The 24676-nt window shown below is 38.5% G+C and overlaps 1 protein-coding gene and 1 non-coding gene across 5 annotated transcripts; both read left to right on the top strand.

The window, feature by feature from the left end:
- The first annotated feature begins 1248 nt into the window (after nt 1-1248).
- On the top strand, nt 1249-22343 carry LOC109110962 (pumilio homolog 1-like). Of its 4 annotated transcripts, none has more exons than XM_042745639.1 (22): nt 1249-1642; nt 9828-10141; nt 10225-10293; nt 10388-10493; nt 10576-10763; nt 10951-11120; nt 11671-11917; nt 12223-12331; nt 12424-12525; nt 13549-13691; nt 13786-13924; nt 15556-15684; nt 15798-16109; nt 16666-16902; nt 16992-17259; nt 17391-17520; nt 17811-17945; nt 18034-18171; nt 19066-19191; nt 19283-19404; nt 20643-20835; nt 20928-22343. In XM_042745639.1, exons 1-22 carry the CDS (start codon nt 1495-1497, stop codon nt 21057-21059), a joined length of 3657 nt encoding a protein of 1218 aa, XP_042601573.1. In that variant the 5' UTR covers nt 1249-1494; the 3' UTR covers nt 21060-22343. The 4 variants fall into 4 exon arrangements, with proteins under 4 accessions (XP_042601573.1, XP_042601574.1, XP_042601576.1 ...); XM_042745640.1 differs by having other exon boundaries at nt 1254-1642; nt 15798-16088; XM_042745642.1 differs by having other exon boundaries at nt 1255-1642; nt 10391-10493; nt 12238-12331; nt 15798-16088.
- Nucleotides 18794-18932, top strand: LOC122140890. The gene has a single exon (XR_006157432.1). It is a non-coding gene; the product is annotated as a small nucleolar RNA SNORA5 (small nucleolar RNA).
- Nucleotides 22344-24676: the final 2333 nt, after the last annotated feature.

Raw genomic sequence — 24676 nt, forward strand, 5'->3', positions numbered from 1 at the left:
AAATGTAACACACATACAACTACAATATATATTAATTTGTTAAAGGGTCTATTATTAACACACTATTAACATTGTCTTAAGATATTAAGATTATACCACGTGTGACTGATCACATTTTGAACAATTAATTAGTAAGTGTGTTTTTACAACTTTGTTCGTCTGCAACAGTCTGCAACTCGTAAAAGCTTGTGAAATATACCATAATGCTTATGCAGCTACAAACTGTGGTACTTACAATAATTAAAACCTCTGTTATTCATGATATTAACACTATTTTAAAGGTACTGAGATTATAATTAATGCAAACAAGTCCGTTGTTGTTTGATTCACGTTACACAATTGTAGACTTATAAGTAACCTATATTAAATAGAACTTTTTGATGTTTATTTTGATAACTATTAATAATAAAATAAATTAAACTTATTATTAATTAGACACCTGTGAATGCATTTTATTGTGTCTTATTTTAATAAACTGCTACAATTGGCCGATGGAAAAAAATCAGGCCAGGTATGACTATGGCTATAATGGTGTAATATATATGTGCTCACATTTGAAACTGAAATGAAATGGGTTAAGTGGCCCAAAACAACAGATAAATCAAAAACAAGATTTAAACACTTCTTCTCTTATAATGGGAACAAACCCCAGTACTTTATTATCAAAAGCCGGCACTGGCTCACTGTGTAGGGATGTATGTCACACATTATGAGGCGCTTGTAAATCTGTACATTGTTGTATGTGTCTCGAGCACAACAAAGGACGACACTCCCCTCTTGGCGCAATGAACCGCACGCGCTCCTTCTCATTCTACCCATGATGCCCCGCGCGCGTCTGCTTGGATCGAGCCGCCATGTTGTCGGTGTGAAAGCTAGGGAGCTGCTGCGAACCGGGGCTGAAATCCGTCACCATCCGCATCCTCCACCTGTGAGTAACCCTCTATTTCAAAACCGACTTTTCATCCGGAACCGTTTTAGCTAATTGCGCGTTTATATTTCGGCGTTATGAGGTGTAACGAGTGATTTTGAGGGCTTTGTTGTAAGGCAGTGGCTTCCCCTCCTCTCCCCGGTCTTCCTCCTGCTGTAGTGCTCTTCCTGTCCAGACGGCCCGGGCCTTTTGTTAACGGGGAGAGGACCTGTAGAATAGCGCAGAGCCGGCTCGCGGACGCACAGGTACCTGTTCGTGTGTTTCACATACCCGTTTGTGTCGGTTTCCGTTGGAAACTAGCATTATTTAAACGTATAGACCGTGTAACAGTCATTACAAGGTTTCATCAGAGCCTTGCCAGACAGTTCCGCCCCTCACCAAATCCCATGTCGTGAATTAATGGGTGACAATTTACATGAACGCGTGTATTTGACGACCATCTGATGTCAGCGGGTTCGTGTACACCGTTAGTGCCAGGGAACGCTCTCCTTCCTGCTGCTGTGGTTTACTAGTGGGCAAAGGCGCTCGTCTTTTGTTACCTGTTTGTGTTATCGTGATGCGAACGCATGCTTTGGTCGTGGGCAGCCAGTTCGGGTATCGCTAAACACTTCCGGGAGGTGTGCATACAGCCGCCCGAGCTCAGGAGCACTTGTTTCCGGGTGTCTCTGGCGCTTGGGTCATGTAATGGCGAACCTGATCAGGCAGCAGGCGACTGTAAGTGCATGTAATTTACGAGGACAATGGCTGTGTCTAAAAACTTTTCTTTTCTTTTTTTTTACAGCAGTGTCCACCTACTTTTTTTAGCGGCATTGGTACTGTAATTATTTTTTCCATGGAGATGAAAAAAGTCCTCGAGTTATCATAACTTTTGATTTAAAGCCAAAGACAATTGAGGGAAAGTGCTACAATCCCATCCCAATCCCGTGAAGCATGTAATCAAATATAAAAACAACAACGGAGAAATGTTAAATTATTGATTTAAAGATGCTGAAAAAAATGTGGTTTATATATATATATATATATATATATATATATATATATATATATATATATATATATATATATAATTTCATGCAATATAGCCATATTATGCATACAGATATTTAAGTATTTTTAAAACTTAAAGAGGCTGTCTACATAAACCGCAGTACTTCATGGAAGTAGGTGGGCGCTAAAGTGTTTTTTTGGTTGTTTTGATTCTCTGATTGGTGGAGATTTTTTTAGAATCATGGGTAATGTGGTTTCTTGGCAGGATTCCTGTTGTTAACCATAATTATTTATGAAATAAGATGTGAAAGTACAGGATAATGGCTATAACAGCATACCAACCTCGTAGCTCACAGTAGGCCTGCCTTTATTTGTTTGGATGTTATTGTTAAAAATCAATTACCTTATGGAGAAAATGAATGGGGTTTTTACTTCTTGAAACAGACTGTAGCACTCTATACCTGGAATGTGAGTATCAGAGAGAAGATGGTTGTTAGGTTCAATAGAGAGGCTAATAAGGAGACGTGTGATGAATGTGGAGGGGAGTTTCGGGTTGTGATCCTGCACTTGGGGAATTTCTGTAGCTCTCATGGTGGGATTTTACTTCTTTTCCACTAAGTCACAAGTGTGGGAGTTGAGTGTATTTCTTCCATATGCAGGTGTTGCGAAGCCTAGATCAATGGTTTTCAACTGGTTTTGCTTCAGAACCCAAATTTTCTCTTGGATAACCCAAATTTTCCAATGGGTAACTCAAATTTTCCCATGGATAACCCAATATAACCCATTTTATGTAGTCAGTCATACTTTCTTTTACCTTGCATTGGTTTGTTTATGTTGTTTGAGGATGAGGGCATATCATATAACTTGTTGATGTGGGTATACATGTCTCATTTCTACGAAGTAACGGATGAATTTGTGCCAGAACGCAGTAGAATTTGATTGACATTAGCAACACACTATATGGGAACCATTTTCACTGTTGTTTCTTGTGCTGCCTTAACAAGCTAGTTTAATTTAATTGCATTTAGGCCCTGTCCACACAGAGATGCATTTAGCTGTATATGTAAAAATTTTGTATCATATTGGCATTTTGTCCAGATGGATATGGCATTTTGGGAGCTTGAAACTGCTATTTTTCGGGTCCTAAAGTAGATAAATCTAAAAAAAAAAAAAAGACAGCCAGTCTGTTTATTTTGTAAAAGGATGATGTCATCACCCCACGTTTCAACCCTAGTCAGACATCGCTACGTCACAAGACAGCAACAATGGCAGACAACATGTTTGTGTTCATGCTGCAGAAGCTACTGTGCCTATTAGCTTTAATAACTTTACTAGTTTCAGTTAGTTTCCCTTCTCTGTGGCAGAATTACAGCACCACATACTGGTCTGGCATGTAGACTACATCGTTTTGAGTGTGTTTTGTGTATGCAGACATTTTTGAGACGGTGCTGTTTACGAAAAAATTAGGGAAAAAAGATTGTATAGGAAAAGCTCTGGCTTTGTGTGGATGGGCCCTTAGAATAGTTTTGTATGTCTGCTGATTGTCACCCACTAGTTCAGAACCACTGGCTTAGAAGTCAACAAGTAGTTTATATTCTAAATGTTAAGCTTAAATCTTTTAGAAATTGATGTTCCTGGTGAAGTCATGAAGCCAACCTCATCTCATGGGAACAACGTCATTGTTTTGCCAGGTGATGATTTCGTATGTTTTTTTGCTTTGATATGGAAACACAACATTTTAAGAAAAGCCTAAGTATGAAGGTCCTTCCCTAAACCTAACTGTCAGTAGAGCATTAGCAGATCATATACGAAAATGTACAAACAAGTTTGTTCCAATTCATACAAATTAGCCACCAATTCGCTAAAATGTAAAATTGTTGCAAATTGCTATGAGAGTGTGATTCACAAAGCTGTCCTGTGCTAGTTTCCCCATAGGCTTCAACCTGTGTCATGTCAAAAAACTTTGACTCATAGTTTTGACCCGCCACACCTAATATTCTGGTTTATTGGACCATGTTTGTCATTTAAAATAGGTGTGGGATGAATTCTGACGCAGAGAGCCCTCTTTGTTACTAGAGTGCTGTGCACACAGTTATCTCAGTCTGTCTAAACAGTGTGTTGCTTCACTCTGTGTACTATCTTGATTTGAAGCTCAGGGCATTACTTCATCTATGTGTACAGGATTACACCTAATGGGGATCTTGTGCAGGTGTATAATCTAGCTGCATTGCAATTACAGCGTTTGATGTTCCAAGGGACAAATTAGAGAGCAGACTTATAAAATATATATGGTAACTGATAGGTAGAGAGCAGAAATAGGGGTTTCGTTTATGTGTATGGAGTGGACATTACCTATCCAGTTCTCCAGTTTTATATTATTAATTAGTTCTTACATTTGTATTGAATTTTAAAGTTTTATTTAAAAAAAATAAAATTTTTTTAGACTATTTCATCTTAGCGATTCTGGTGTCAATCATTATTTTATTCATTCTTAATATTTAATTGATGTTAAATACAGATATTTCATTGTACGACCTTGTGTGTGATTTAAAAACAGGAACTGAATGGAATAGTCTGGAATTTGGCACTTAAAATTGTTTTGCAATTTCATGGGCAACTGGCAGTTTATCCGGGTTGTTTTAAAAATCCAGCCATTCTTTCAAGTTGGATGACTGGTCAGACTGATCTTAGTCACAGTTTAAATTGGGAATTTAAAATGATTGGGGCTTTTTTTGACCCAGTAAATGATTTTCTAGCCAGTTGGTGTGCCAACTTCCAAAACCTCTGGTACTAATGGAGCTAACAACAAATCTCTGGTCCTTTCAAACAGTTGTTAGGGTTACATGACAGTGTCTTTTAAAATGTTGGTTGTTTGTTCTTAAACTCTTTTAACATTTGTGTTGCTTCAGTATGCTTTTACCAGCATTGCACTAACTTTCATATTTGTATTGCATATTCTAAATATACATCCAAATTCTTCTGCTTCCTTCCTACCAGTGATGAAACTTGGTTTCATTTAATGTGAAACCACATGTGTTTGTATGAAAGCTTCAGTACCTAGTGAATATTTCAACTGAGTGAGACACTTGGCTTACTTATGAAAGGTGGTTATGGAATACACTTAATCTCCAAAAAAGCAGCTCTATAAAGGCTCTCTCTTTTATTTGCAGAATGATCTGTGTGGCATAATTTAAAGGGGTCATATGATGACTTTTTAATTTCTCCTTTCTCTTTGGAGTGTTACAAGCTCTTGATGCATGAAGAAGATCTGTAAAGTTGCAAAGACTTAAGTCTCAAATCCAAAGCGGTATTCTTTATCAAAGTTAAGACTCTACCACGCCCCCTAAAACGGCTTGTTCAAACACGCCCCCACATCTCTACGTCACTATGTGGCAATATTTGTGTAATGCTGCCCAAATGTTCACGCAAAGAAAAAAGGTGTGGTTTCAGTAACTGCAGTTAGTGTTGAAGCAGCAATGTCAGGGAGATGCTGTGTGTATCTAGACGAAAGCAAAAGCACTTTATTTGGCCTTCCGAAAGTAGATGCATTTAGGAATCTTTAAGATTACTTACAACAGAGCAGCAACGCATCGTGGACAACCATTTCGTGAACCTAGGAGAGGAGGTAATTCTGCATTTGCTACGACAATCTGGCGCTTCTGAATCTGCTACTGTAAGTATGTTTTGTTATTAGTTTAAGTATTTGCTATAGACTGTTAAAATATAAAGTTTTGCGCGTCATGTGTGTGCGCACGCGTGTGTGTGTGGGAGAGAGACAGGGTCACACAGTGGAGTCAGCTGTTTAACGGTCCGTGGCTTGTGTACTGCTAACACATAGGAGCTTCATCACTGTGTCTATCACGCGACTCTGTTCCCCTTTCAGGCTTGAACTGATGGTAAAACTAAGGACATCATTAACTGTCTTTACATTTATTTTGAAAGATGAAGCTCACGATTATGGAAAGGGGCGTTACATTTCCGATATTGTCAGAATATATTGCGCTTGTCAGAATATGGGACTTTGTAGAAAACTATGCGTTTGAGAAAGGCGGGACATAGAGGACCTACAATAATGTACAGCATTTGAAAAATTTGTTTTTTGAACATTAAAGCATGTCAACATATTCTGTTATACCAAATACACAAAATAATGAACTTTAAAAAAAGCATCATATGACCCCTTTAACCCCAGTGCTGCCAACACCTCTGGCACCATTTTAGGGTGAGATTACACCAATCTCAAGATTTTGCTGTTGGGATTAGTTTGCTGCTTGTGTTGGCCTGCATCTACATATCTCTTGAAAAGATTGGTTAAATTTTAGATGTGAAAGCAGGAGCAAAACTGAGGTGGCCTCTTTTCTATGTGTTCAAAACTGTTTCTCTGAAACCAGAAATGCTCTCATTAGTCTTTTTAGGGTATTTATAGCAATAGCATTAAACAAGACAGTTAATATTTTGAGTTTATTATAGTTTATTTTACCCAAATAGTTTCTTTGTCCTCTTTCATTAGGTAAACAAACTGCTGTTAAATTTAGTCATAAAAAAAGGCCAGTTGTAATTTCATTGATTGAATAATTGTTAAATTTAATGGCAGTGTTTACATGCCAGAAAGATTAAATGATTGGAGCCTGTCTTAACACAAAAGCAATTTTATATCCACATGATGTGTGATTGCTCATTTAACTCTGTTAGAAAGTGTCTCTGTTTGTTAATAAGGAAAAATACTCAAATGGAAGGGCAGTGTTTCTTATTATTGATGGCTGACATATATCACCATATAGAGAGTAGGGATGCATCGATACGATACTCAGTATCGGTATCGGCTCCGATACAGTCACTTTCTGCTGGATTGGATATCGGTCAGACGAGACCGATCCAAATCCGATATTGTGTGTATGCTATTGTGTTATCCACGAAAGGCACAAAAACATTATAAAGCACCAAAAAGTTTTCATGCACTATATTTCAAATGTTCTAAAGCTGTTCCATAGTTCAATGTGAGGTACAGATGAATATTTAAGTCATTAAATTCACTCAAACTCTTCTTTCCGCTGCAGCTGTCTGTCATCCTCCATTCAGCAGTGAAACTGCGTGTTGCGTTTGGTTACTAGAGTCAAAACGATGAAACTCTCTTCAAGAGCACACAGTAACTGAGGCTTAAGTCTGTTAAAAGAAAAGGCTTAGGCACCTATTGTATCCGTTAGCGTGATTTTCTTCTTCTTCCGCCGAAAGTCTATGGCAGCCCATAGAACCGCTTGCGGGAAAGTTGTGAAATTTGGCATACTGATAGAGGACAGTGAGAAAAGTCACTATAGCAAATTTGGAATCTCTAACTTAAACTCTCTAGCGCCACCTCTTGTCCAAAGTTGCACACATGTTTATGCTAATAATTTTTGAACCTTAAGCCTGAAAATTAAAATTATTTTTTCCTCTGAATCCTGAAAAAAATCGCAAGGTTTAGTTTTTTCGTTATTTTTAATTGTTCGTAAAACCTACTTTTTGTACAGCGCCACTACAAATTTTAGGCATAGTGCCAAACTGCATCTGAGGCTGTATCTCTGCAAATATTTGACACATTCTCACCAAACTTTGTATGTGCCATTGTCGCTTCACACTGACCATGCCACAATAACTTTGTAACAGTGCCACCTATTGGTCAAAAGTGATAAGCCAAGAAATCATATTACTAGTGGTTGTAGTTAGGATTTTTTTTAGCCATTTTCACTAAAATAATCTTAAAATGGTTTAAATTTCTCATTCCTCAATTTTTTGCAAGTAACCCTCTGTTATCCATGATAAACAGAGCTTATTCACCTACTCAGGACACTGAGAGTAAAAAAAAAAAAAACTATATATATATATCATATATATATATATATATATATATATATATATATATATATATATATATATATATATATATATATATATATATATATATATATATATATATATATATATATATAAATCATGTTATCATTTAGGCCACGTGCCACGTAAGGGAGACACTAATCAGGAAAAAAAAACAAAAATCTAAACCAGCAACTACCAATATATATATATTGGAAGTTGCTGGTTTAGATTTTTGTTTTTTTTCCTGATTAGTGTCTCCCTTACGTGGCATGTGGCCTAAATGATAACATGATTTTTCCCTTAGAAAAACATTGATTACCTTGCTTATTTTATGTACATTGACAAAAACAGGCATCTTTTTTTTTTTTTTTTTTTGGTTGTGTGTCAATAGTAAGAGAAATTGTGATACTGCTTTAAAGTTATAAAGTTAAATTGGTAGACCAATTGCAGAATACATGCAATAATCCTAACCTTTTCTTTGCTTGATTGTGTACATATGTGATATTCATAAAAAAATTCTATGGATTTTCAAATCAGTGGAGCAAGTTCAGTTTTTTAGTGAACTTTAGACACAGTCAGAAGTAAAATGTTTTGTACTTTGAATTACAACGCTTATACTTTGTCAGTGTATCTAGTAATATGACAGTTATTAATTTTTTCCCCCGTACTGCTGGAAGCGTTGTAATGCCGTTAATGTAATGAAACATTTAAAGGGGTGCTATTATGCTTTTTCACTTTTTCAACTTTAGTTAGTCTGTAATGTTGCTGTTTGAGCATAAAAAAGATCTGCAAAGTTACAAAGCTCAAAGTCCATTTCAAAAGGAGATATTTTATTTAACAGAAATCACTTTTCAAAAACTACAACGAACAACTCGTTTGGACTACAACGCATATTTTCCGGTATTTGTGATATCACAAAGATCAACGAATGGGACGAGACCTGGTTGAGCTGCACAAGAGAAGAAAACGAGTGTTATCACTATGTCGGAGACACACTGGCTTTCCCAAGGTAGACGAGCTTAGAGTGCTTACAATCATCCGGGTTTAACTCACGCTCAGATTGATTTGATTTTGACACAATATTTACACTGAAGCTCAAAGCAGGCAGCTATGGTAAGGGCATGACATTTCCCGACCAGGCAACGAGTGCTGCCAATCACAACACAGACTGGCCCAGCTAACCAATTACAGCACATTTCGTATTTCAGAAGGTGGGCCTTCATTTGATACAGGAACTATTTGAGCTGTTCATTCCAGACTGGGGAGAAAGGTGTTGTAATAATGTAAAATATGTGTTTTCGAACAACCTAGTATGAGACCCTTTTCTAGTACACCCCCAAAACAAAATCAAGACCTTGTAAAAGAGCATAATAGGACCCCTTTAAGTTCACTATTCAAAGAGTATATTTATCAAGCTACAAACTGTCTGTTTCTCATCAGGAAATCATCAAATTTGTTCTAGTGGAAATTCCTCCATTGTTTCGACTCTTGACTTTCCCAGTATGTCAAAGTCATTTTGTGACAATGATATCAGACGCACATTTGAATGAGAATGAAATGACTCCTTTTGACAGGCCCGCTCTGCTTGATTAACTAGAACAACAACCTCTGCTTTCCCCACTGAGCCTCAACAAGTGTGTGCAATGTAGTAATGAGCACTTCCAGCCCAACGCTGACTCTCACACTGATGGATTGAACTGACCTCATTCTAGCCCAGTCCATATGTGTCTTCTCTTCCATAGCCCTATATTTTCATGGGTCAGGGATTTTATTTTATGTTGTCTTTACTGGAATCTATTCATCTGATTTTGTATCTCTCTCTGATTTACTGTGCTGTTATATACTATTCACATCCATCTAGGGTTGATTTCTTTAAAATAAGTGAAGCTGCTTTTGATTTTGCCGTTGATATTACCGGCAATATTTGTGAGCTTTTCTCATTCTCAGCTTGCTTTGAGATATACAGGTGTGGTAATACGGGAACCGAATACGCTTTAAGTGCAAAGCAGTCCCAGATGCCTTTGGGGTTAATAGTGTTTTGTTTGTTCTTGTGTTACAGTCTCTGGTGGAATGAGCGTAGCGTGTGTGTTGAAGAGGAAAGCTGTGCTCTGGCAGGATTCGTTCAGCCCCCACCTGAGACTGCCTCCCCCTGACAGGCCATTACCCAGCATGCCTGTGGTGCTGAGTGCTGCGGGCCACACCCCCCAACCTGGCCCATCTCCTCAGGCCCCTCCCCCTACGCAGGGAGCGGGACGCTCTCAAGATGACGCCATGGTGGATTACTTCTTCCAGCGGCAACATGGTGACCAGCCTGGCTACAACAATTGCAAACACCGTTGGCCGACTGGTGACAACATTCATGCAGACAACCAGGTAGAAGTTAGTGACCAGAAAACCAGCTCTTTTTTACTGCTATCAAATTAAATCTTATAATAATTGTATAACTTTTAAAACAGGTACGATCAATGGATGAACTTAACCATGACTTCCAGGCACTTGCACTAGAGGGCCGAGTTATGGGAGAGGTGAGAGTCCTTACCTTCCACATCTTCTGCCCGAAGCTTTGTTTTTTGCGCTCGTTATGTATTAATGTTTCTGTCTGATATTCTCATTCTGCAGCAGCTCCTTACTGGGAAGAAGTTTTGGGAAACCGATGATTCAGGGAAAGATGGACCAAAAGGGATCTTTCTGGACCAGTGGAGAGACAGCGCTTGGGGAGCTTCTGGTATGCATGCGATTAAGATGCAATAGTTGTAAATTTACATATTTAGTATTTTTCTTTCTAATGCCCCCTTTTTTTTCTCTAGATCACTCAGTGTCCCAGCCAATCATGGTGCAGCGCCGACCAGGCCAGGGCTTCCATGGCGTTGGAGAGGCCGGATCTGTGCTGTCGCCACGTTCTGAAAGTGGTGGATTAGGCGTCTCCATGGTGGAGTATGTTCTTAGCTCCTCTCCTGCTGAGAAAATGGACTCATGTCTGCGCAAAGGAGCCTTTGTGAGTTTCTTTCATCATCAAAACATTCTTCTCATTCTTTATTAACCTAAAACAGAAAATTCATTATTTGCTACCATTCTGTTATTCCAAACTTTAAAAAATCCTATGGGTTTGTAAAATAGGGCTAGTAAATATTGGCAGCTCAAGTCCTTATTTCCACTTCAATCTCCTTTTCTATTTCACTTAGGGTCCAAGGGAGTCAGAGGCGGATGACCCTGAGAAAAGGGTAGAGCAAAAACCCAAAACAACCTTTGATCCTGATCGGATGGAACTTAAAGAGACAGAGCCGGATGTTTTGGATAACCCCAATGGACTGCCCAGTCAGAATGGACTTGATGTTGACGTTAAGGATTTTAGGTATACACCATTAAAAAAGTATCATTATTGTAATTTTAAAGAAATTAATGCTTTTATTCGACAAGGATGCATTAAATTGATCATACGTGACAGTGAAGACATTTATAATGTTGCAAAATATTTTATTTAAATAAATTCTCTTGAACTTTGTATTTTCTGAAGAATCCTGAAAAAGTATAAATTTTCACTAAAAAATATTTAGCAGCCTGTTAGAATGATTTTTGAAAGATCATGTGACACTGAAAGCTGAAGTAATGGCTGCTGAAAATTCAGCTTTGACATAACAGGAATACATTACATTTTAAATCAATATATTAAAATAACAAACTGTTATTATAAATTGTAATAATATTGCACAATATTACTGTTTATATGGCATTTTTGTTCAAATACATTCACCTTGATTGAGCATAAGAGACTTGTGTGTAATGAAATGTAATCCTATCGACCCCAAACTTTTAAAAGTTCTCTTTGTGTTGCTTTCCATACGTATGCTTTCATTATTTCTAACTTGTATTGAAGACAGAACTCTCGTTTGTTTCTCACCCAGCCGTACTCCTGGTAACTGCCCCCCGACTGGTCCAGAGGTGGAGTTGGGTGGGCCAGAAATGGCTGGAGGTGCAGGGCCAAAACCAGCAGAAGAGTTCTCAAATATCGAAACCCAAAATGTGACCCTGGACCCCATGGAATCTGTTTCCATGGAGACTTTACAGTTTGCAGATTACACTGGAGGCCAGCTGCCTCTTGACTCCACAGCTGCTACTGTTGGCCTATTTGACTACAATTCCCCTCAGCAGGTGAATATCTAAATCTGCTAGCACTTTCAATGATCAAGTCTGTAATTACAGTAGAATAATAATAATGAAAGCTTGTGTGTATTTATAAATATTTGTGTTGAGTTAATTGCCATCAAAGGCTACACATGTGAAGGCTAACTTTGAAAACCTTTGTTTGAAGTAATGTGTCACAATACCATTCAGTCTTTTTAGAAGTTATTCTGGAAAAGTAATTATTAGCCGTATTTGCATGTGCTTCCAAGACCTTGCATTTATGAATGTAAACAAATGCAAATGTTTAGTATAAATTTCATGCTTGTAAAAAGCATTATGTATTGCAGCTGTTCCAGAGGTCCAGTGCTCTGGCAGTACAGCAGCTCACCGCGGCCCAGCAGCAGCAGTATGCCCTCGCCGCAGCTCAACAACAACACATTGGTGAGTTCGACTGTAGATATGATTGTCCAGACTTAGTGGACAAAAGTTTCAGGTGTTTTATTTAACTTGGTGTCTTATTGTTTGTGTGTTAGGTTTGGCCCCAGCTGCATTTGTACCGAATCCATACATCATCAGCGCTGCTCCGCCTGGCACTGATCCATATGCTGCCGGCCTCGCTGCTGCCGCCACTCTAGGTGAGAGCTCATGGTTGAAATTTAAGATGGATATGTAATAGGGGTGGAACGGTTCTCGGTAAAAAATCAAACCGTACGGTTCTTCACACATGGTTCAGCACGCACTAGGACTGTGGATCAACTGAAATCTGACAACGCATCTGTAATATGGTTTGTTATAAATAAAAACAAACCGAACAGTAAGTTGAATCGTTCCACCCCTAATATGTAATATGTTTAGTTTGTGTTTCAAGATATCTCTGGTGTAAGTAAAAAATGATTTTCATTGTAAAGGATGTTAATGAGTCCAGTAAAGTAAAGATATAATGTACACTTATAGGTTCTGATCACACTTTTGGGATTCATTTTGTGAACATTAAGTTTTTCTGCTTGCCAAATAAATTGCGTGTTATTACAACATAGTCTAAGCAACAAGAAAAACAATGTAGCAATATTACAAAATGTATATTCTACAGTTAACCAATCAGCCATCCTTGCTGAATAAAATCCTTTCTTTACAAAAAAAATAAATAAATCTTACTGACCACAAAGTTTTGAATAGTAGTATAAATGCATATTAAATGTGAACCAATGCCATATTCAGTAATGTACAAATGTTTTAAATTTGAAAGTGGCCTGATAATGAAAGTGTTTTAGTGCAGCAGATTTCTTTGTGCTTGTATGATGATGGCACAGAAATGTAGACTGCATTCCACTGTGTTTCTGTGGCAAGATTGGTCTGTTGCTACAGGGTTCTCTACTGAGCAGTCACAGTCTGGAGTGGATGAGAAGTGTTGCTCATGATGGCTGAGGGTTTGGACTGCATCCTCCAGAGGCTTGAGATTTAGCTCTAGGATTGAGGCAGTCTGCTTGATTAAGCCACACACACACACCTGCTTCGATGCTCCTAAAGCAGAGTACAAAGGCAAAGGAAATGGCTGCCGACTCGCTGTCCCGTGTACTTCAAAGCCCCTGAGCCTGCTCCGAAAACAGTGTGCTTTGGCCCTTCATCTGAGAGATGACGTGCATGTTTGTGTCTTTCAGGTCCAGCAGTGATGCCCCCTCAGTACTATGGTGTGACTCCATGGGGTGTGTATCCTGCCAACCTATTCCAACAACAGGCTGCCACCCCCTCCAACTCGGCCAACCAGCAGTCAGCAGCACAGACCCAGCAGAACCAACAGCAGGTAAGAGTTCAGCCAACCAGCCCTCTGAAGTATGAAAGTCTCAACATGCATGTATTGAACTCATCTACCAATCATTGATCTTTGTTTGCTCCAGGTGATGCGTGCAGGTGGAAACCAACGACCTCTGACTCCCAGTCAAGGACAGCAGGGTCAGCAGACAGAGCAGCTTGTAGCAGCAGCAGCTGTGAATTCCGCCTTGGCGTTTGGACAGGGGCTGGCAGCAGGTGTACCTGGTAAAGGACTCTTGATATGTCTTTAAAGGGCTGTTCACAATGAAGCTATTCCTGTTTAATAAAAGTTGTGAACTGAGGTAGGGCTGGGCGATTCTTTTTCCGATTTTATCGATTCATTCGAATTTAATGTTTTGCCATGATTTAATTTTTTAGAAATTGAGGAATCACGATTTTGAATAGAAATATTACCAAACTTTAGAATTAGACACTTTGAGAATATGCCAGTGATAACAGTAAAGAGAAAAGATCGATCAGACTGCATGTCGGTGCACGTGATTAACCGCTCACGTGTGACGCGCTCATATTGCTAGGAGCCAATCACACCAAATGCGCTTTTGTTGACAAAGATGCTACACAGGCAGTGGAATAGAAAAAACATGCAAGAATATGGGAGTGAACTTCTGTTAACTTGAGCATCGCATTTTTAGAATGCTGTTTCATGCATGAGACGCTGCAACTGATGTGACTGCAACAGTCAAATACGTCCATGTTTACATAAAAAAAATTATGGAAAAGCAGCGAAAGCAAATAAAAAAACTGTAACTACTGAATGTCTGATATTACATGTTTGCATCATAGTGACAGGCTGAAAGCTGCTGTTGTTTTTACAGAACATTTATAGATAATAGTCTACTGGTGTTATATCTTCTGTAATTTTGAATTTGAATTACCTTGACTTTTGAGATTTTTTTTAAAGGCATTTTCCTCATTATAGTTGAACATATAATATGTATAAGACAAGCTTATACAAGATGTAGTTGTAGTTCATGCATCTTTTCTGCAAAGATACTTAAGTGATTTGTTTAACATTTACATCATGTTGACAACATGTGTGGTGCACTTGGAATAAAATTTTCTTTAAATAGAGAGTTAATAAACAAAAAATATAATTTGAATCATGTTGTAGTTACATTTCTAAGTTGACTAGTTAAAAATTATTAAAATCAGTCAAATGTTCTGAAAAAATCAAGATTTTAATTTTTTGCCAAATCGCCCAGCCCTACATTGAGGTATTTTATATGGTTGCCAAAAAAACAGAAATCGGTAGAGTTTAACCTCATAATTATAGAAAACCCCAAAATGTATCAGTCAATTTTAAAATTGTGGTTTCTTGGCCTGAAAAGTGATGGAATAAAATAACATTCTGAAGAGCAAATGAAATTTCAGTTGTGAATATACACTACAGTTGTGATTTTGTTTTTTGTTGTTTTGTTAAAAGAATGCTTTATTCAGCAAGAATGTATTCTATTGATCAAATGTGACAAACATTCCTGAAAAAATGCATTGCAGTCTCCACAAAATATTAAGCAGCACAACTGTTTTCAACATTGATAATAAGTAATGTTTACTGATGTCGGCGCTGATAGCTGTGTGGTAAGTGCGCTGACGTATAGCACAACTGTGTATACTACAACCCGAGTTTGATTTGAGTCACGAGGTCCTTTGCTGATCCAGCTCCCCAAATCTTTTTCTGTCATTTCTCTACTGTCCTATCCAATAAAGCTTGAAAAAGCCCACAACATTAAGAAAAAAGGAATGTTTCCTGAGCACCAAATTGTCAGAATTGTTTAACAAATCAGATGTTAAAGGTCATAATGATGTCTGATGAAGATGTTATTGTTATTTTCCAGGTTATCCTATGTTAGCTCCGGCAGCGTATTATGACCCGACAGGTGCTCTTGTGGTGAATACAGGTGCTCGCGGTGGCCCAGTTCGACTTATGGCCCCTGCATCGGTTATCATCAGCCCATCAGCAGCAGGTACATGTTTGAACATGACAAATGAAGGTGGCAGAGTCAACAGACCACCATTAAACTTTTTCAAAATGTTGTGTTGTATTTGAATATCAACAAATGTTTGTTTATTTTCCCAGTCGCTGCTGCTGCCGCCTCAGCAGGTGGGGCTAATGCCGGTCTTGGTGGTGGAGCAAGCGGTGCGTTCCGTGCATTGAGTTCCCAGCAGGGTCCTGGGCAGCAAGGGAGTGGGGCTTTGGGAGGAAGCTCTTTTTATGGGAGTGGCTCCCCAGGCTCCTCCTCACAAAGCTCTTCACTATTTTCACAAGGCTCTGCTCAGCCAGGAAGCACCTCACTTGGATTCAATGCCAACCCTTCTTCTTCTCTGGGAGCCACGCTTGGAGCAGCACTCGGGGGTTTTGGCACAGCAGGTATTGTGATCTCAAGTTTAGGTATGTTGAGAATAAAAATCACTGTAATATTGCTGGAGGGCTATTCATCTACTTTAAAATCAACATAAATTCAGAAATTAACCATTCTGGTTTTTGAATGTTCATTCCTGGTAGTGATGCACCAAAATTTCTGCATCCTCATATATTTATCTGGAAAGGTTTTGGACAGCTGAAATCATAAACCAAAACATTGATGTTTAATTAGTGCTTCTCCAATGAAAGTAGATCAGAAAGTGCCTTGTGTGCAGTTTAAATGTTTATCAGCTCTGTTTTTATTTGAGTGTTGATTATTACATACATTTAATTTATGATAAAAAAACTAACTTTAGTTTGGAAAAAAAAAAAAATTTGGTGCATCAGTATTTCAGAAATATTCCATAATATCATAATTTAATAACTTCCAGTTGTTTCATAGGCAGTGTTGCCAAGGCTGTTTAGAAGTTTTAATTGAGACACATTACAGAAATGGGTTGCAAATGTTGTTTGATATTTGCATTGAATGCAATCTGTTTAGTTTGACCCTGGTTTAATTTTTATGTATGGTTTTGTTTTGCAGTGGCTAATTCCAGTTCCAGTGGGTCCCGTCGAGATTCTCTGACGGGTAGCTCTGATCTGTACAAGCGCACACCCAGTAGCCTCACCCCTATTGGCCATGGGGGCTTCTACAATGGCCTCAGCTTTAGCTCCTCCCCTGGCCCTGTTGGCATGCCTCTTCCAAACCAAGGCCCCTCCCACTCTCTCACCCCGCCACCCTCGCTCTCAACTCATGGATCTTCGAGCAGTCTTAACCTTGGTTAGTATGTATGCTTCAGTTACCTTTTTCATCAAAAATCTTTAATACATTGAATCTAATGCATGTCCACCTCTGGCTCCTCCCCTCAGGTGGACTGACCAATGGCAGCGGGCGTTTCATCTCTGCAGCTCCAGGAGCTGAGGCCAAGTACCGCAATGCCACCACAGGCTCGTCTCTCTTCAGTCCCAGCAGCCAGCTCTTCCCATCATCACGGCTACGCTACGGCATGTCTGACGTGATGCCATCAGGACGTAGCCGTCTGCTCGAGGACTTCAGAAACAACCGTTACCCCAACCTGCAGCTGAGAGAAATCGCGGGACACGTCATGGAGTTCTCTCAGGACCAACATGGCTCCAGGTAAAGCAGATGTCTGTTACAGCTTACAAATTTTAGTTAAGTCAGTACCCCAGTATCATCACTTTGAATAACAGTGGGAATAATAAATAAAATTTCCAAAATGTTTTAAAAACCAATTGGATTGTGTGCAGGTTTATCCAGCTGAAACTGGAGAGAGCAAGTCCTGCAGAACGTCAGTTGGTCTTCAATGAGATACTACAGGCGGCCTACCAACTCATGGTTGACGTGTTTGGAAATTATGTCATCCAGAAGTTCTTTGAGGTAATACGAAGCTCTTTTGTTGATACATGCATCATTTTTAGTGTCTAATGAACCACACAGTTTCACACATGAGGAGAGGGAGGTTGCAGGTTCTGACTTGAACCTGATTTATTTGGTACTGCATTGTGCAAGTGAAGTCACATTTATTTATATAGTGCTTCATGCAGTTCAAGTCGTTTCAAAGGTGGAAAATAACAGTGCCAGTGTTGCAAAGTTCATCAGTTTAGTTTGAGTGTACCTGATGTCAATTAAAATGAGAATTATTTGCTAAAAGCCATTTATGTGTTTAGTTTGGCAGTCTCGATCAGAAGTTGGCGCTGGCTGAGCGGATCCGTGGACATGTTTTATCCCTGGCGCTGCAGATGTATGGCTGCAGAGTGATTCAAAAAGCTCTGGAGTTTATCCCTTCGGACCAACAAGTCATTGTAAGTTTATGAAAGGCTGCATGCTCACATTGTTATGGTGAAGTTACAGGTGTGTGAATTGATTCTTATTTGTTGGTGTCTTTTGCAGAATGAGATGGTTCGGGAGCTAGACGGACACGTGTTAAAGTGTGTGAAGGATCAAAATGGCAACCATGTGGTGCAGAAGTGCATTGAGTGTGTCCAGCCTCATGCTCTTCAGTTCATCATTGATGCCTTCAAAGGACAGGTGCGTCTCTATTGAACTGTGCGAAAGCTGTATGTTTGAATAGTAGGGCTTGAAGTGTGTGTACCATGGGAACCTTTGTGATTTTTGGAAGTGCAGTGCACTTTTAAGAAGCACAAATACCAATATTGCATGTCTAATGAAAAACAAAACTAATAATTCTAATAATTGGTTGTATTATATTTGTTAAAATATTATAATGATATAGTGTGTGTAAAGAAAGCTTGACTTGATACTGTCCAAAAGTGGGGTCAGTAAGGTTTTTGTTTGTTTGTCTATTTTTTTAAAGATGTCTCTTATGCTTACCAAGGCTGATTTGTTTGATCAAAATACAATAAAAACAATAATATTGTAAAATATTATTTTAATTTTACAATAACTTTTCTGTTTTAATATATTTTTTAAATATATTTTATTCATGTGATTCCTGTGGCAAAGCTGTATGCTTTGCTTAATATTTTTGTGTAAACAGTGATGTTTTTTGATGGACAGTTCAAAAGAACAGCATTTAAATGTCTTTACTGTCGATTCTGATCAATTTGGTGCATTCTTTTTTGAACAAAGCTATTAATTATCCTTCCCAAAATTATCTCTTGAAAAAAATCCTGTCAAATATTTGTGTAACTGCAGTCTTGTCAAATTCAGTGTTTCCTCTTCAGTGGACCACACTGGCCAAAATGGCTGCAACAGTAAATAAGTAGTCTATGGGCCCCATGTTCTTCTATAAAATGAGTCCTGGGGATAGAAAAAGGCTACTAACATGCATTTTGTGACTTGCCCGTGTTGCGAAAAAACTGCTTTATCATCCAGTCGTGGTTGTGGAACGGCTTATTTTGAAGTGTATTTAAAACTTTTGTCTCTGTGTATGTTTAACTAATAACTGTGTGTGTTGTGCAGGTGTTTGCACTGTCTACACACCCATATGGTTGTCGGGTGATCCAGCGTATTCTGGAGCACTGCCTGCCTGAGCAGACTCTACCGATACTGGAGGAAATACATCAACACACCGAGCAGCTGGTCCAGGTAATTTATGAAGCAGTCTCTTTCTGTACTGACCCAGGATCTTATCCATTCCTCTCATCAAAACCTTTTTTTCCTTTCCTTTCCCATATAGGATCAGTATGGGAATTATGTAATTCAGCACGTGTTGGAGCACGGCCGTGCGGAGGACAAAAGCAAGATTGTATCTGAAATCCGTGGAAATGTTTTGGGGCTCAGCCAGCATAAGTTTGCCAGGTGCGCACAAAGCATTTACGCATGCAAGTTAAACCGCCACAAAGGGATGCTCTGATCAGGATTTTTGCAGCCGATACGAGTACTGAATTCTTGTCATGGTGATCGCCCGATACCGATGATGCTTCAAGCTTTATATAACGTGTAATAATGTTATATAAATAATCACAAAATTATTCCTTATACAGTGAACATTTTAATATGCCTTTAAAATGGGGTTTATGCATAACATTATGTATATAAGGATACTTCATATAAGACAAAAATAAATACAAACAAAATGGAGCAGTCTGATGCAACCCACAAGGTTTATTATTATACAATAGAAAACTGTGGAGGACAAAATAAACAGTCGTTTGATGCAACTTATTAGGTTGAATTTAACACTGTCCAATGTTAGAGAGAGGACAAAATAAACAGAAACATTTAAAATCCAACATGTAGAAGTCTGATGTAACACAAGGTTTAATACTGTCCAATATAAGACTGAAGAGGAAAAAATAAATAGAAACATTTAAACTTCTGAAAAAACAAAACAGTTCGGTCACGATTATATAATTCAAGTTTATTTGTATAGCGCTTTTTACGATACAAATCTTAACGGGCACTGCGGATAATCCACGGGTCGGGTAATAAAAAAATTCATTCTGATTGTTTGCGGGTGGGTCGTGGGTGGATAAAATAATTCATAAATAATGCAGATATTAACAAAAAATCTTAAAATACATTTTTTCATCAGGCAGACAGTTTAATTTGTGTGTGTGTTCGCAGTGACAGAAATGGTGACGTTCCAGATAAATTTTGAAAGAAGTAAAGCCTGTGTTAATGCTATTGAGTAGGCTAATATGGCCAAAGAAGACATTTTGTTTTATAAATAAATGTTCATTTAAAAGCAGCCCACGATCAGCATGTTATGTTACCTTTATCCCTTACGGCTCCGATGAGGTTTTGTTCCATCCTCCACGCTGTGACAACTCACAAAAGACTATTTTTAGCCAAGCAGCGTGGAGAGCTGCTTCAGAAACGTTGCTGGTATAAACAAAAGCACTGATTAAAGCGGCCGTGATCAGCTCCGGTTCCGTGGAGTCGTAACGCACCGCAGACGTGTGTAGTGAGTACCGATCGAGTCATAATATGTGATTATTGGCCAATACCGATCAATCAGAGCATCCCTACCACAACACAAAGGTGCACAGGAAGAAATGTCTTATTTAGGGGTCTTTGTGTGTTTTATTTCCCAGTAACGTGGTGGAAAAGTGCGTGACCCACTCGTTGCGTGCCGAGAGGGCGATGCTGATTGATGAGGTGTGCAGTATGGCAGACGGGCCTCACAGTGCCTTATACACTATGATGAAGGACCAGTACGCCAACTACGTTGTGCAGAAGATGATCGATGTGGCCGAGCCGACACAACGCAAGATTGTAATGCACAAGGTGCGGATTATATTTCATTATAAGTATGTCGTCTTTTCCTCTTTGTGCCGATGAATTGTGACTGAATGGTGGATGTCGGTTGTTTTGTGTAGATCCGGCCCCATATTGCGACGCTGAGGAAGTACACATACGGAAAGCACATCTTGGCCAAGCTGGAGAAGTACTACATGAAGAACGGTGTTGACCTCGGCCCACTCTGTGCACCCCCTAATGGCATCATGTAAATCCTTCCCATAACTCCTGTAGGATGCCGGTCTGTGTGCACGCGTGTGTGTGAGCGTGTTTGTCCACACCCGATGACGTAAGGAGGATGGGGTGGAATGGATGAAACCTTCCCCTCATCACGGAGTCATCCCCGGGTTGTTGTGACCTCTTTTTTTTTTTTTCTCTCCCTTTTAGCATTTCTTTGTTTTCACTCTACTACCTAAATGATGGTCCTTTTTTGGTCCTGTATGAAATGAGAGAATATTTGATTTATCCCACGTTTGATCATGTAGGCTTGCGCAAACACACTTTATTGCTTCGCAACACCTTTCTAACGCGCATATTCTTTCATAACACACACACGCACATTATCGCTAACACTTGATTGCTAACACGCAGACATTTAGCATGGGAGACGTTTTTGGTCTTGCTTCTATAAACTATTTAGTGCATACTTGGTGTAGACCTTTGCATATATATATAAATATATATATATATATATATATATATAACTTTGTAGTTTTTCTGGTTTTTGATGTCCAATCTGTATCTATAATCTTCCCCTGTAGTGAATACATACTTCTGATTGTATAATTGTACATTTGTAAACCTTCGCTAATGTAAATGTGGACTCGCTTCTACAGCCCTTTTTTGGTATGAGGAGAAAAAAAAACGACAAAATGGAAAAAAGAAAATCTTGTGCATTTCAGTGTAAATTCTCACCTCTTTGGTTGTGGTTTCTGAGTTATGAGTTGTTATATATTGTAAATTGTAATATCAGATTTTTCGTTGGTTTTGAAGCCCTTTGAATTATTACTGCATAGATGTACAAAGAACAGAGAAAACTGCGCACTCTGCTTTTAGCCATTCACCAGCCACGTCTTTTTCACCTCCACTCATCCCTTTCTTTTTTTAAGATCTTTTATAGTCCCTCCCTCTCTTCGGGGCAGGTAGCAACAAGCGCGTTTGTGTGTATGTGTTTAACGCGTTCAACTGCCCCGGGTCAGAGTCGGAGGCATGTACAGATTTGCCATTCTTTTGTCTACTTGTAAGTGATTGTAACATACTGGCCATTGGTTTTTGATTTGGAACACACTCTGGTGTATATTTAAACAGCCTTGTGTATATTTCCTATGATTCTCTTTATGCAGGCACACTTGTAACCATAATGTGTATAGGTAACAGATGCTGTGTGTGCTTTCTGCCTGGGCAACTATTTTTTGTAACTCCAGTTGTAGATTGTCTCTAAACAATGTGTGATCTTTATTTTGAAACAAAACAATGAAAAAAAATTCAAAATTTCAGAACGGTGTTTGACTCTTCCTTTTCATGTGCTTATGACTTCAGCACTGTGATAATTATAATCTATTCTGTCGTACTTTTCAGGAAGTTCAAGATTAAGTTGCTTTAGTTTATCATTAAAGAAATGTGTGATAGTGGCATTTTCCAAAGGATATTTTGATGTTGAAATTTTGCTGTTGCAATAATTTGACGTTTCTTAACAACATGGCCTGGGGAAGTAGCGGATATGCTTAAATGAAGGATTCTGTTGAATTTTGAAATGAAACATAAAATCTTTCCAGGGAACACGTAATTGCAAAATACGTACCTTGAAAGCACCACAAATCTCTTTAGATGAAAACGTCTGCCAGATGTTGCATTTTTCAATTAATTTCAATCAATGAAGGTGACTTAAGGCCTGTTCACACTAAGGACTGTGGCTGTTCAAGTTAATAATTGTTCTAATTATATGAGAATACAAATGCCCACACACCACAGTAATAACAAAAACCATACATTAGAGTGATATCATTAGAACCACTTACAGAATAATTTTTTTTTGTAGCAAAAATGTTACAAGACCTTTTTTAAAGCATTTAAAGCAGTAGACTTCATAACTGCAGTGCACTTATCATTGTAAATGGGCCTTAACACAAGCCATATAAAATAAATTTAATATGAATAGATCTTAAAAAGAATAGATCATAAAAGTACAATGAATATTAACCCTGTAACACCTGATGTGTGAGTTCAAAGTTGTTGTTTTTTATGGAAAAGTTTAGTAAACGTTGAGCCAAAAAAAAAAAGGATGAGTTTTGTATCATATCATATTTGGATCGTTAGGCTTTTATGACCCATATAGCATGGTAGTAAGAATATGCATTTTTTATAACAGTTTATTACACGGCTCTGTGGAATACTTGATTGTGATTGGTCAGTCGCGACATTCCGACGCATGTTATCCCTCGATAACACAGTTTTCATAAAATGAATATCAGTTGTCACTCTATATCTCCTAATAATGTCTTATCAGGATGATTTTAAATGCTTACTTTTATGACTTAAAGTCTAGTTTAATTATTAGGGCAAAACATAATGCAATTTAATGATGACATAGAGATTTACAAATAAACATTCCTCAAAAGCCTGATGTATCATATTTGATAAATTTTTATACACAAGTTTTATTGACGATTTTTTCTATAAAAAAAAAATTGGGCCAGATTAAGGATTAAGTAAACTTTAGCTGCTTCAGTCCAGTGAATGTTTGTCTTGAAATATTACTTTTATTACAATATAAAAGTAATGTGAAAAAAAAAATCAGCAAGATTGTGTAGATTGAGTTTTTCAGGGAATATGACACAGTAAGCTTTATAGGGATATACGGTTTTTGTAAGATTCTTTGTAAGTCCTTAATGATTTCCCAAGAACCAAGGCATTCACAGTCCATTTATTAATAACAAATAATTCACGTCTCTAGATGCATATAACTCAAAAATGTCTTTATTTGCAATATATTAGGCGAGTGTGTACATTTCTAAATGTATGACAGAGTTTTAAGCTGTTCATATGCTATCCAACATCAACAGCTAAATCAGTGGTTCCCAATCCTGGTCCTGGAGAACCCCCAACACTGCACACTTTTCGTGTCTCACTTATCTGACACACCCTGCTCCTGGAGAGCTACCGTCCTGCAGACTTCATTTCCAACCCTGCTCCAACACACCCGTCTGTAATTATCAAGTAGCCCTGAACACCTTGATAAGTCGGTTCAGGTGTGTTTGATTGAGGTTGGAGCTGAAATCTGTAGGACGGTAGCTCTCCAGGAGCAGGGTTGGAGACCACTGTCTTGGAGTCTTCACTGATGAGTTGAATCAGGTGTGTTTGAATAGGGAGACATCTAAAATGTGCAGTGTTGGGGGTTCTCCAGGACCAGGATTGGGAACCGCTGAGCTAAATGATATCTTATAGTGTTCCTAATAACTGAGCTCAATAATGTAGTCGTCTGAAGGCATCTCACCCATACTCATACAATCAAATGTCAGATAACCAAAAAAACTGCCACTTTCATTCTGGTACTTGTTGCTCATGCACCAAACACTGTTAGCAGACCTTTAATTTTACGTACATATTGAAACACCACCCAAAAAACATTATAAATGACATTAAAGTTGACATTGTATTCACTCAAAACAGTAGCATGAAATTATGTAAGCGGTATTATCACTGCTTACGGTGTCCAAACTACTACAGACAAAATGTTGAGGGTCTCGGGAAGCTCTGATGGAAATCGCGATAGGGGAGGAGCAGGGAGAGGCAGGAAAGAGGTCGATGCTTGACTGGGCTGCAGGGGGCA

Source organism: Cyprinus carpio, chromosome B19 (assembly GCF_018340385.1).
Source record: "Cyprinus carpio isolate SPL01 chromosome B19, ASM1834038v1, whole genome shotgun sequence".
Classification (NCBI taxonomy): domain Eukaryota; kingdom Metazoa; phylum Chordata; class Actinopteri; order Cypriniformes; family Cyprinidae; genus Cyprinus; species Cyprinus carpio.